This window comes from Neurospora tetrasperma (assembly GCF_000213175.1).
Source record: "Neurospora tetrasperma FGSC 2508 unplaced genomic scaffold NEUTE1scaffold_81, whole genome shotgun sequence".
Classification (NCBI taxonomy): Eukaryota; Fungi; Ascomycota; class Sordariomycetes; order Sordariales; family Sordariaceae; genus Neurospora; species Neurospora tetrasperma.
Genome location: NW_009799179.1, coordinates 2,095,954 through 2,109,830, shown reverse-complemented (window position 1 = coordinate 2,109,830; position 13,877 = coordinate 2,095,954). Strand labels below are relative to the sequence as shown.

Genomic DNA, 13,877 nt, shown 5'->3' with positions numbered 1-13,877 from the left:
TGGCCTATTAGTAGTTGAAAAGTACTCTAAAGTAGGCGAGATAGCCGAAATATAAGACTATAGTTACTTTATAATAACTTAAATAAAAGCTATAAAGGCTATAACTATCGGCGCAACTATTACTACCCTAGGAGGAATAATTGGAGTCTAAGCTACTATCGCTGCCAATTTAATAGCAATTGACCCAATACTTATAAAAATTCTATCGGCCGTTACAATTATCCTAAATACTGCCTTTAAACTTTATAGTATAATCCGAACAATTACTAACGGTACTACGAATAATAATAAAGCTGGGTAAAATAATAGGAAGGTTAAAGCTAGAACGGACGTTGCAAATATCCTAATTAAGCCCCCACTAATAATAGAAGGTATTCCTCTTATTAATAACGTTTTTAATATAATCTAAAACTCTAAAAACATCTTCAACGTACCCGTACAACCTCAAGCCCAATTACCCGACCTAATACTTAATTTTAATACTGCTCTTAATAGCGCGGAATATTATACAAAACCCCGAATTCTAAAAAAGTAATTAACGTTAGGAATTCGAATACCGACTAATATACTAGAGATCATTACAAATAAAGGAGTTTATATATACGCTAAGGACCCTATTATAGTAAATAAATTAAAAGCCCTTATTAAACAATTCTTTAAACTATAGTAAAATAACGAATTAATTAAGTAACCACCGGAGGACCTAATAAGAGTACCCCTCGTAGAAGGATAGTAAAATTAGCGGGTAGCCTTATAGTTATACCCCCTTAGCTGAAAAAATAGGGAAATTTTAAATGAAGTTTTTAATAAACTTTATAAGAAAGGTAAAATAGAATAAGTAATACAAATAACTCCCTTCGCCCACCCCGTTTTCGTAGTCTAACGAACAGTCTACAGTAAGCCGAAAGTATAGGTAGTAATAGATTTAAGGAATTTTAACCGAATATTAATCCCTAATAATTACTTACTATTATTATAAATAGAGGTAATTGCTATACTACGAGGGAAAGTCTAAATTACAATAATTAACGCTATAGTATTCTTTTACTAATTTGGTATATAGCCGCTATATAGAAATAAATTTATACTAATAAGCCTAAAAGGTTTCGAAAGACCGACCGTAATACTAATAGGCTATAAAAATACGCTAGCCTATATACAATAGTATATAGACCGGCTTCTCGCCCCTTTTACTATATTCTATTGTACCTTTATCGATAATATTATAATTTTCTCGGATATAGTTAAGGATTACTTATACTACCTTAAAGAGATTTTCCAACTCTTTATAGATAGAAATATTAATTTTTTACCTAAAAAATCTTAAATTGGCTATCCAAACGTAGAATTATTAAAGTTCAGAATAGACGTATTAGGATTATTAAATACAATAGACCGCCTATAAATATTTAAACAATTGCAATTTCCTAAGTAATTAAGAATACTAGAATAATATATTAGAAGTAGTAGCTTTATTAGACATTTAATCCCCTATTACGCCTAAATTTTTAAACTATTATAAAAGCGTAAAATCGCACTCCTAATAAAAGGACGAAAATCCGGACAAATTGAAGCTAGTAAATTAGCGAAAAGGATTAATTATTACTAAAAGACTTTTTACGAGCCTATAGAGGATAAAGTCCGATTATTCGAATTATTATAAGAAATTATTTACAAAGATAACCCTACTATTCTATTCTATTACAACCCTAATAAATAATTCTTCTTACAAATCGACGGCTCTCTTAAACGAAAGTTCGGTATTATAGTTTTCTATATAAAGGATAGATTTATTTAGGAACTAGGATTACCGATCCTAATTAACTAAATATTCCTAATTATATTCTTAAGTAAATACTCAATTAATGCTAAATTCCGCTACGGACTATCCGAATTAGAGGTCGCCTGCCTAGTATAGGCCGTTAAACGCCTAAGAACTATACTATATTCTTCGAATTTACCAGTAATAGTCCTAACCGACTATTTAATTATAAAAGGAATTATTAAATAAACCTTACTTAACACTTCCTCGACAAATAGGGCAAATTGAAGACTAATAAACGCCTCTATTTACTTATTGCAATACGATTTGAAAGTATATTACCTACTAGGTAAATTCAATTATATTTTAAATATACTTTTAAAGCTTAAAACGAAAGGGGATATAAAATAACGATATAAAGGGGAACTGGTACTAAATAATATATAATTAACTATAGAAACTCTACCGGCTAACGACGCGTACTTAACCTTCTTTAAAACCTATATAGATAACGAATTAAAAGCCCGCTTTAGAATAGAATTAAATAACAATAAGAAGTTTAAACTTATTATTAACGACCTAGAAAAGTAAGAGCTAAACTATACCGAGGACGGTAAGGAATGCTTCGTTCGGCGGGGAGTACCTTTCGTTCTTTATAATAAACTATTATATAATATTTACCCCAATAGAATAAGAAGCTTATATATACCTAAACAAATAGTTAAAAACATACTTGAAATAACTTATAATAATAAGTATTACTTCGGACGAAATAGAATACTATATAATTTAAGAAATGTAATAATATTTAATAAAATAAGGCTAGTAAGAAAGTATGTAGAGTACTATCTAGCGTACACACTCAATTAGATAAGTTAAACCCAGCCGAACGGGGAATACTAACATATTAGGCTAAAAAAAGAGGATTACCTACCTATAAGGATAATCGCCCTAAATTTTATTATCGGATTACCTACGACTAAGGCCTACACACTATAGGCCCTACGAAAATATTTAGAATTCAATTATCTTATACCCGTATCCAATAAAATAATTAAGAGGACCTTCCTCTTATTAGGATATTCGATATATATAGTAGAAAATTAGGGAAAGGTATTAATATACTTTTTAATACTATATAATTAGGGTATACTATACGGTATTATATTGGACTACGATAGGAAATTTACATTAAGCCTTTAGAAGAGTATATAGTAGACCTTAGGAATAAAGCTTTTAATAAGTACCGTATATTACCCGTAAATAGACGGAATAGCTAAAAGAAAAAACTAAATAGTAGAGGTAATTATACGCTTTTATTACTTTAATAATTTAGATTCCCTATAGATAAACCTCCTACTAACTCTATAATAGAACTTTAATAATATTTATACCGACCCAACCAAATACTCCCTTTACGAACTACTATTTGGCTTTAAACTTCCCGGACTATTAAACTTCCTAACTAATATTCCAAAGTCTAACATTAACCTACCCGTACTATAAGAATATATAAGATAAAATGCTTAACTAACTATAAACTTTACTACTAACGAAATTAAAAAATAATATAATGCCCGCTATTGACCCTTCGAATTTAAACTAAGAGATATAATACTATTAAGGCTACATTACAGCTATTATCTCCCGGGCCGACCCCCCAAAAAATATTTATAATAATAAACCGGGCTATTTAAGATCCTAGAACGCGTCGGCCGTTTAGCATACTACTTAGACCTACTTTCAACTATAAATATTCATCCCGTAGTCTCAATTGCGCATTTAGCCCCCGCGCCATCCAACAACCTATTTAACCGCACCGCTCCCCCGCCCGGACCAATAGAAGACTCCCAACCTTCTAGCTTCGAGGAAGGCAAGTTCTACGAAGTAGAGCGTATTGTCTTATACGAATTCAATAAGGTAGGAAACGGCTTTAAATATTAAATTAGGTAAAAAGGTTATAGCGCGTACTATAATAAATAGCGAAGCGAATAGTAACTATATAAATTAAAGGAACTAATTAAAGAGTACTAGTAACGGTAGGGAGGACGGCCGCAACTAATAGAAATACTAGAAAAGTAAGTACGGAGGAAGAAATAAGGCTAGATTGAGATACTAAAGGATTTGAACTAGTAATAATTATTAAGGATAGTAAGGGATTTTTCCTATACTCCGGTATTTAATACCGGATTAGCTAGATCTATAATATTAGATAATATTGCTATAACTCTAGCCTATAGTAAGCATCCTACTTACTGGGCTAGTACTTGCGGTACGAGCATACCGCCTGATAGGGCCGCGTATACTAGTAGCGGGTTGCTAACCTACTTTAGATTAGATAAGGAAGCGATATACGATTAAGTATATTAACCCAACCGCTAGTATAAGCCTTCGGCTATACCCTCTTTCTTTAATATTATACTTTATTCAATTATAATATTTATACATACTCCTAGAGTGCGCTATTATTTATATAATAATAGCAATTATCTTCCATATTAAGCTCTATATTAAACCGAATTTGAAAGTATATTAGAAGGAGAAGCCTAATTACCCCTTACACCCCATTACAAAGTAAATACCATTCTTCAAATTCGAAATATTAACGCGCCGCTTTTACTATTAGGATTTTAACGGATACAATAGCCCGACAATTCTTTAAGAGAGAATATACACCTTCAATAAGCACGTTATAAAACTCTACTACGAAATTTATAAACCGTTTTAAAATATCGCCGTCGACGAGAAGGTAATATATTATACCGGCAGAAGTACAATTAAAATAACCATCCCTAGCAAGCCTACTAATATAAGGATTAAAATATAAATAATTACTTCTACCAATTACTTTTATTACTAATTATTTTATAATAATATAAAGAGAATTATCAATTTAATACACTATATAAATACTATATTAACCCTATACAAAATTGCTAGTAAATAATATTTACTAATATTTAATAAGCAAACCTTAGAGATATACAAACTCTCGTTACTTACCTTATTACTATACTCCCCCCTCCCCCTCCTTCGTCTATATATTATATTTTTTATAATAATCTCTTTATTACCGCGGCCCTTACTCGCTACCTTTAAACTTACAATACTATTATTACTAATATAATCCATAAGAATCGCATCCCTAAAGAGTTTACTAGCCTTAAAGAGATAAATAATACTAAAGAGAAAATCCTATATAAACGTATATATTAGAAGGTTAATAATAATATAGTATACTAATTAGTTAAAAACTATTAAATTATTAACTTCTTATTTATATAATTTAATCCCTATAGTATTAGTATAAATACTAAGGAAATTAAATAATAGTACTCGACTAAGAATGAGATAATAAGGGATATCTTTAATAATATAAGCATTATAGTTATTAAGGTTCTAAAGGTTATTTAGGTATACAATATATATATACATAGTATAGATATTAATAATTAATTGTATACTAATAATATATATAGGCATCGCTACCGAAGGGGCCTATAAATAGTATTATTCTATAACTTCTATCTTAAAGTTATTGTTACTAACATATTCTTAATCTAGCGGATTAAAAATTATAAAATCTTTTTTAAATCTATACCCAACACTCAACACCGAAATTTCCGTACACAGCTAATTAATAAACTTTGGTATACCTTCGGCGCCAAGGCTACTAACTAGCGTTTTTACAAAACAAAGGACTAGGATGCCAAATATTCTATTAAAAGGGATAATAGGGAGTACTACTAGGCGAAGGTTAGTAGGTTGCTACAATATAGAATATATATAAGTACTAAAGTTAAGAAGGCAACGAGTTACTAAATGGGGAAGAGAGGTAAAGCTATTCCTACAATAAAGGAATTACCCTGTATACGTACGGTATATAAGTGTGGGAGGTGTAAGATCCCTATTTATAGGAAGAATAAGTAGTGCTAGTAAGACTATATTGATTAGAATATTTACTTTAAGAAGGATATATTAGATTAGTCTTAATTCTTATAACCCACACCTCCAAAACCCACCCCACCCCCCGACCCCACTCCCTATTTTTACGGTAGCAGGTCTGAACGTGTTTTACGCTTTTTAGCCATCAGCTGCAGAAGAATAACCAAGCATTATTATCCATTAAAAATCCAACAAAATTAAGACAAATGAAAAGGAGTACTTTTTATATAGAGCTCTTTATTCCGGTTCTAATAGTAGTCTCAGTTTTCTTCTACAATTAATATTCATTGAGATACAAGGCTTTGAACTTTGAAGCTTTTACCCCCTCAAAGCTACATTACTTCAACAGGTAATCCGTGCTTTATAAAAGTAGTATCATTAGAACCGCCTTATCAGGGCCATTATCTACGTATAAATAGTTTATTCATTATATTAAAAATAACGCTAAAAATAAAATGAATCTAAAAGTAGAAAAATAGAATACTACCCCCTCGAGGTTGCATTACTTCAACGGGTAGGCCAAGCGCTATGAAAATAATACCATTAAAATCGTCTCGTTGAAGCCATCCTCAACATATGTTTTTTTTTATTATACGATCAATTCTAAGCTATAAAATAAGGAGTATCTAAAAGCTTTAAAGCAATTGCAGCCGACGAAGGTTTACCTTTAAGGTTGCATTACTATAACGGGTGGTCCGAGCTTTATAAAAATTATATATTTAGAAAAAGCTCGAAAAGACCATCCTCCAAGTACTATATTTTTATTTTTGCTATTTTTCTTTATTTTATTATAAAGAAATATATAAATCTAAAATCCGGAGTTTGTATAGGAGTTTCTGCAGCCGACGGCGTTTTTGCGCAAAATAGTAACAGACCTCCTCTTACAAAAGTTCGAGGAGGGGAGACCCACATAATTGTAGGGCGGGTCCGCTGAAGGTTGTCGTCGGGGGTTAGACGTGCTGACTCCAACCCCGGTCACCCCCCACCCTCGGTCATGTAACTTCATCACTAGGAATCAGATAACATTGTAAACTGGCCACTTTTGTAGAGATTTCAACGCTTCAAAATGTTATGATCTTATTCCTAATGTTCCTTAATAATATAGAGTATTGGCTGGAGGGCTCTCCCTAACTCTTACAGCGGTCTCGTCGTCATCGTTACCGTAGTAACCCTCCTTCGCTTAGGACCCTCCTTTAAGGCATCACAAGCTTCAATTATCTCCTCTACCCGTACAAATTTATCGTCGCCCGTTTCTTTAACCTTCCTTTTACCCCTAGGCTTTATTAATTCTAACTAGGTTTATAAATACTAAATTTAGTAATCCTTAGTAGCGAGTTTAGCGTTTTTATTATTAAGTACTTTGGCTACTTTAGTGTAGATAGTCCTAATATTATGATTAATAGCAGTTAACTTATTGTAAATACTGCCTAGTATATCCTTCGACTTTTGGGGAGTCTTAAAAACCCGGTTAGCTTTAGATATTTCGTTTCTAGGTAGCGTTTTAGGTAGTAATAGCTAGGCCGGCAAGGTATTGTTATGAATAATTGCCTCGGGGTTGTTAAGAATAATAAATCTATTTATTAATTATATACTAATTTTTCTAAACCCTAATTTAAAATTTCTAGTGCTTACTCCCCGTCGTAAAGCTTCCTAATAACACTGGAGAAACCGTTGTTTATTTATTGATGTAGATATTAGAAAACTGGCGAAATCCCTAGTCAGATTTTTAAAGTATAATTTTATTGCTGAAAAGACTAAATGGTCGAGTGGCTGGGTCTTATAAGAAGTATAGGAAGGTAAAAAGAGTAGTTAAACTTTGTATTGAAAAGCCTCAATAAGGAAACCGTTGGTTATATAGCTAATGTGCTCATCGAGGACTAAAAGACGCTAAGTATCATTAGTTAACTTCGTTTTTAATAGATAAACCTCTTTCAATTACTATAAAGTAATCTCTAAATTGCTCTATCTATTAGGGGTACTATTATACTTCCAACGCTTGAGTTCGTAGTCTATTTTAGGGAACTATTATCCCTAGAGGTTAATACTAGAAAAGATAATAACGGGGGTTAACCTCTTACCTTTAGCGGTCCTATATTCGATAATAGTTACCTAAATCATTGCGTCAATCGTTATTAGGTATACCTTCTTTATTAGGGCAGTCCTAAGCACCTTACTATCCTTTGATTCCAGCTCTTGAAGACTATATTCATCCATATTCGAAATATTAGCGGAGATAATACCCTTATTGTAAATTTAGGCTTCTAGAAGGTCGAAGAACTTTGTAAAGGCTTCTTAGGTAGACCCTCTAACTCTGGCTGACTCGAACGGCTTGGAAAGTTTGGTTTTGATATCGGGGTTGCACTTTAGGAACCGATCGATCCAACGGGCGCCCAGCTTGTCATTGTCACCTCCTCTTTTCAATATCGATATTACAATCCCTAATACTTAACGACGGTTGGGAGCCCGGCCAGCCGTCTCCTCGTTCAATATCCATTTGCACAAGAAGGATTCTTAGGTTGGGGATAGTCTTTATTATAGTATTTTAACTTCGCAAAGGGAGGGGACGCCTCGAACGCGGTCGGATATGGTAGACTGCGGTACGCCGTATTTCTTAGCTGCTGCACGCTGAGATAGTCCGTTACGTACGTTATCGAGTGCTTGATCGATCAGCGACTTCATCGCGACCAAAATGAATGAAATCGATAGCATTTTAGTAGAGTTGTTATTATTAAAAGAATGAGGGTATCTGGTTGCATGGGGAAATGGCGGTGTGGGGGATGCGACCGAGGGAGGGGGGTGACCGGGGTTGGGGTCAGAACGTATAATGTGATAGAGACTAATATCAGATGAGGATCTGTAAATGGCTTCAATTCTGTAGAAACAATCACAATTTTGGTCTGTCATTTCATTTTGGTGGTATCTGCTAAGTAACTCAATGTCACGAAATAGTGGATTTTGGTCTGGGAGAAGATCCGACTGGCTGCACACCCCTGTCGGGAAAAAAATGGCGCGTTTCACGCTTAAAGAGATGCCTACTGATTTTCTATCCTTCACCACAATTGCTTTGTCTCGTGTCCGATGTATATATTTTACCCAGTGCCACCAAGACGCCTACGAATGGCTAAAGGACTGCAAGCGAGGAAAACATTATCTTTTAGAGTTAAATCATGCCCAATAAAGTGTTCCTCGTGTCGATGTTGGTCATGACAATACGCCAAACAGACAGAAGGACCAACACAAAACCCCCCCATTAAACAAAACGAGGCTCAGTGAACATGACATGGCGACGACAGGAGAGGAGAAATATACATAATTATAGAAGAAGAAAACAAAACGAGGGGCCAAAAAGCACCGCCACTAAACCCAAACTTTATCCCTAAGTTCGTCCATGATCAGAGCTTGGGTTTGACTAGACAAAAACGGACCCAGGCCGGAACTCGGAGGGCAAGACACAGACAAGCAGGCAGACAGGCAGAGAACAACGGTAGACGCGTCACCAAGATTGATACTGCATCGACACCCTTCGACTCGATCTCCTCCCACCACCTGCTGCTACTGACGCCACTCCTCCAAATCCCAGACCTCCCAGTCCTTCTCCAAGTCCAACTCCAAGGTTCCTCAGTGTCAAATCCAATGATCCCAACCACACTGGCTGCACTTCGCACGCCATTGTTCCCAACAAACCGCCATTGCTTCTCCCATGGCGGCCGCCGTCGCCACCTGTGCCCGCCGCCAAACTCCTTTCCGCCATAGTAGCCAGACTCCCCGTGCTCCCGATTCGCTTTGGTGTTGATACTAGTTGTGACCCATCATTATTACCATCCTCGCTACCCCCAGCCCCGCTGCTATCACTCCCATCATACCCCCATCCCATCCCATTCAACCCATTACTGATTTTCCTTCTTAGACTTCCCCTTTTTCTAATCGACGGGCTTTCAACCCCGTTGTTCCAACTTGCACTGGCGCTTCTTCCCCTCGCGCCTGCTCTTAACGTATCCTTGATTCCATGAACTGCCATCCTGCTATACCCCAGTCCGAACGCGTTCTACCGCTCCGGAATGGGCGTCTTGGCCAGTCTTCCGCCCGCACTCACCCTCTTCTGCAGCCTTGCTTCCTTCTCCTTTGCCAGCTTACTATCGCCGAGATTAGCAGCGCCAGACCCGCCACCCGAAGCCGAAGAAAGCGCGCTAATGCCATCGTACGAAGAACCGTAGCTTGTTGTTACCGCCGAGGTCCCGATAGACTCGACGAGGGCGCGGCGGCCACGCTTGATTTCAAGATAAGTTTGTGCGGCGTGACTGAGGGGAAACATGGGCGGTGCGACGGGGATCTCGGCCCCGTTCTGGATCAGGAGTTCGGCGACAGGAAATGGGACCTGTTTATCGGGTCCCGTGGTCGAGGACCCAGGGGTGCCTGGAGAGGGAGAGGGGGTCATGGGGTTGGGTGAAGGAGGGGCTGGGTCGGCGGCGGCCAGGGCCAAATATACGGCGTGTGTACCCCTAGACTTGTCCGTTATATTGGGGTTGGCTTTGAGCGCGAGGGCGTAGATTACTTGTTGGATCTCGTTCTTCTTGATGGCTGCGAGGAGGGTCTCTTCGGCAGTTGGATACCGGGACAAGGTGGAGGATATTGGCTCGACGAATGCGCGGTCGACATACTTGGCCGTGATGAACCGAAGTCGTTGCTCCCGCGAAGCTTGTGGTACCAGCTTCTGTTGAGGGTCCAGGCGTGCCTCATATACCATGTTGGACACTCGATTTCCAACGAGCATCAAGAGCTCAATAATGTCCGGTGTAAACGATGTGGTGTCCAATGTGAGTGACCGGACTTTGCTGATATGCGTGCCAAGAGATCGGTGAATACCACTGCACTCGATGCAAACAATAATCGCCAGGTTGAGTGACACCCATTCGACCTTGTTGCTGGAGCCACAGTCTGCACACCACGAGTTGCCTTGGTCGTTCTCCCGTAGCATCTGGAGGAGCCGATCTGGGCTTTCGTCAAAGCTGGGTGCACGAGCTGTGCTAGGGCGAGCACCGACAGTCGTCCTCCTAGAAGGGATCGGGCTCAGATTCTGGTTGCTGTGGCCATGGAAATGGTGATGGTGGTGATTAATGGACGAGCTCTTGCCCGTCAATACTGAAGCGATGTCTCGCCTGTCAAAATCCGAGTGTCCTATAGATGATGGTGGCGGCTTCATATCCTTCAGGCCGCGCCCTTCCACCGCGCTTTGTAATGCGTTATTAATAGCCATAATCCAGCTATTCATATCTTCTTCCGATGTTGCTTGATATACGCGTTTGAACTGTGGTGTGATAACTTCAAAACAGAACCGACGCTCGGCGTTTCGAGCCTCTCGTACGGACGCCAAGCGCAGATCGATCGGATCCATGTGCAAGTCTAGTCTCTGCTTCCAATTACTGTATTCCGAAAGCTTGCCCTGGTCAAGCACAATCCAAAACCTGCAATTTTGTCAGTCCAGTCGTTCCACGAAATGTGGGGATAAGCAAACTACTCACTTGTGCCAGCCTTGTTTGTTGAGAGCTCGGGGATCAACATGCCCACCAGGCCGGTTAAGAGCCCACAAAAGTCCCTCTTTCCTTTGTGTCATGTTCTTGTCCGCCGCCAACTGGCTTGGATCCTTTTCTTCCAGGTCCCGAATACCCCGAAACTTTGTATTTTGTTGCGGGCTACCCAGGGGAGGTGGGAGCCCAATAAGACTCCCCGGCGACCTGGACAAATCGGTTTGTGGTGGTTGTGCTATTCCTGGTGTGATGGCCGACCGAAGCTGTGATCCTGTGCTGTCAGCGCGACCCAACTCAGACTCTCCATAGGACGCAGTTCCATTTTGGCCAGTTGAAGGACTAGGCCCGGACGATGTAGAAGGAGGCTCTGGCTCGGCATAAGCAAGGTTGCCCTTCTCCAACAGCCTTCTCTTCTCTTCTCTCTCCCGTCGTTGATACTGATACGTCTTGTCCGCCTCTTGAACTTCTGTTGACAGTGCCTCAAGCTGTGGAAGGAGCCCCTCAACCTTCTTGGCCGTGGTGAGAAAAGCCTTTGCTTGAGCGTCCGCGTACTTTGTGAGATGGGAGAGAATTTCCTGCTCTTTGCGGCCTCCAGAAAGATCCTGCATGAAGGAAGAATAGTCAAAGCGCTTAAGTTCGAAGTTTTTGCGTTTGGTTTGGTATTTCGAGTCGCTCTGTTTCGCCTTGACAGAGTCGTGTCGCTGTCCCAAGTAGCGACTGACATAGGCGTAAAAGTCTTTACTCTCCTCTTCAAAGTCACGCTTCTTGGCTTCAGCTTGCTTGATATCCAACTGGTATAGCTTATTCATAGGGTCGATTACGATCTTTTGAAGATTTTGGGTGTTTTGTCGCTCGAACCTCAAAATTTCCCAGGCAATCTTGTCGAAGTAATGTTCAATGGCGGGCTGGACGGCGTTGGCGTTTGTCGACGAGACGTCCCTCAAAGCTTCCATAAACTGTAAAAAGGCGTCGTTGGCTTCCGTTTGCGCGGCGTACACTTGCTCGGCCCGCTTGATAAGTCGCTTCATCTGCATTCTCATGTTACCCGTCTTTTGTTCCAGGGCCTTCATCGTGGCTCGGAAGACGGGCCCGTCGTCAGATACCGACACATCCTCGCCGGGTCTCGGACATGGCACATCGACCTTGATGGGCTCTCTAACGGTTTGCGGCGGCTGGGGCGATTGAAGACCGGGCGGGAGAAGGCTAGGACCTTGATCAATCATGGGTAGATTCGGAGATGCCAAGAAGATTTCATCCTGCTCCAATGTGCTGTCGATTCCAGGGCCCAAAGTCTGCACTGAGACCGCTCTGCCTTTCGGGGGAACGCTGAGAAGGGGAGGCGAGGGCGAACTAGGCTGACTAAGCCATGGCGAGTAACCTTGAGATTCGTTAATTCTTGTAAGCAGGGAAAAAAAAGGGGGGGGTTATAGGGGGTTGAGGCAGGCACGTACTGCTCGTTACAAAGAAGGAAAAGCTAGCGAGGGTGTGCAGTTTGTGCGCACGAGGATCGTATTCGACGAACTAAGCAGAGTTTCAGCAGTTGTCCAGAGAGCACCACCAATGGGGGAAACACAAACGCTGCAGAAGTTTCTCCAGCCGCCACCCTTGTCTTCTGTGGGCTTGGGGGGCTTCCATTTCCACGTCCACTCAAACGATACCGAGGGGCTGCCGTCTGTCGCATAAACACCGACTAGCTCGACGTTTGCGTTCTTGTGAAGATTCGGGTCGGCCTCGAACTCGCGTGTAAGGAGGTTCTCAACCTCGCGGGGGGTGGAGCCGTAGACAAAGGTCAGACCATTGATTTGTGTATCGGTCAGACCGAGGGTCTCGAGGGCGCCGGCAGCATTCTGAACCACCTGATGTATTTGGCGTACGACGAAGGTAAAGGTAAAGACGAGCTCGTCATCGTTTGTGAGCTTGAGTAAGAAGGCCGGAGGGCAACCTGGACCGGTGGACTCGGTATCCTGGTCTTCCTGTCAGCTTGGAGAAGGGTCGAGATTGGAAGGCCACACGCTTGGGGAGGCATTGCGCACCTGAACAAACTCTATCGGGGTGTTGTCGCCTAAGGAGCGAGATACTGATGCTCGTGTAGCTGGGAATGCATTGGGAACAATGTTGATCGAGGTGCGCTTTCGCGGACTAGAGATGACGAGAGAAGAGATGGATACTGTCAGACACAAGGAGGGCAGGTCAGCGCTAAGTCAACAACTGCAGAAGCAGATCCAGCGCAATCCTCGGGTTCAATCTCGGTGAATCGTGAGACTGTGTGTCAGCCAGCATGGCCGGGGCGCGAGGGGTCGGACGGCGGGCGGGACAGCCACGAGGCCAGCCAGCCGGGACACATGCAGGGACGGGCGCGTCTCTCACAACGGGCGAAGGAAGGGATTCCACCAAAGTTCTTCCCATTCGTGTGTCGAAATGGTGGTGGTTTTGGTTGGCGCAAGCAGACAGAGGACGACTGGATATGGACATGACAAGACGAGAGAGGAGGTGAAGGAAACCAAACATACATCGATTCTGGTCTCTAAGATAGACGGGTGTGCCCTCGTCGGGCGTGCTGCTGACCTGACCCATCTCGACAGCGCGATAGTGCAGAGTGCGGCAGCAAGATGCAAAACATCCAGATTGGGGGAGGGGGGGGGGGG

General features: G+C 40.7%; 3 protein-coding genes across 3 annotated transcripts; 1 reads left to right on the top strand and 2 right to left on the bottom strand.

The window, feature by feature from the left end:
• Positions 1 to 2,368: 2,368 nt before the first annotated feature.
• Positions 2,369 to 2,632, top strand: NEUTE1DRAFT_51751 (uncharacterized protein; the record flags this gene model as incomplete). The annotated part of the gene is made up of 1 exon (XM_009857093.1): positions 2,369 to 2,632. A coding segment is annotated over one exon (264 nt), but the record flags the coding sequence as incomplete, so codon positions are not given.
• Positions 2,633 to 9,090: 6,458 nt separating this feature from the next.
• Positions 9,091 to 9,445, bottom strand: NEUTE1DRAFT_118567 (uncharacterized protein; the record flags this gene model as incomplete). Its single annotated transcript, XM_009857224.1, has 1 exon — positions 9,091 to 9,445. A coding segment is annotated over one exon (346 nt), but the record flags the coding sequence as incomplete, so codon positions are not given.
• NEUTE1DRAFT_70967 (uncharacterized protein) lies at positions 9,436 to 13,704 on the bottom strand (the record flags this gene model as incomplete). The annotated part of the gene is made up of 4 exons (XM_009857223.1): positions 9,436 to 11,169; positions 11,227 to 12,627; positions 12,751 to 13,196; positions 13,600 to 13,704. 4 exons carry the CDS (start codon positions 13,702 to 13,704, stop codon positions 9,753 to 9,755), a joined length of 3,369 nt encoding a protein of 1,122 aa, XP_009855525.1.
• Between the last annotated feature and the right edge of the window lie 173 nt (positions 13,705 to 13,877).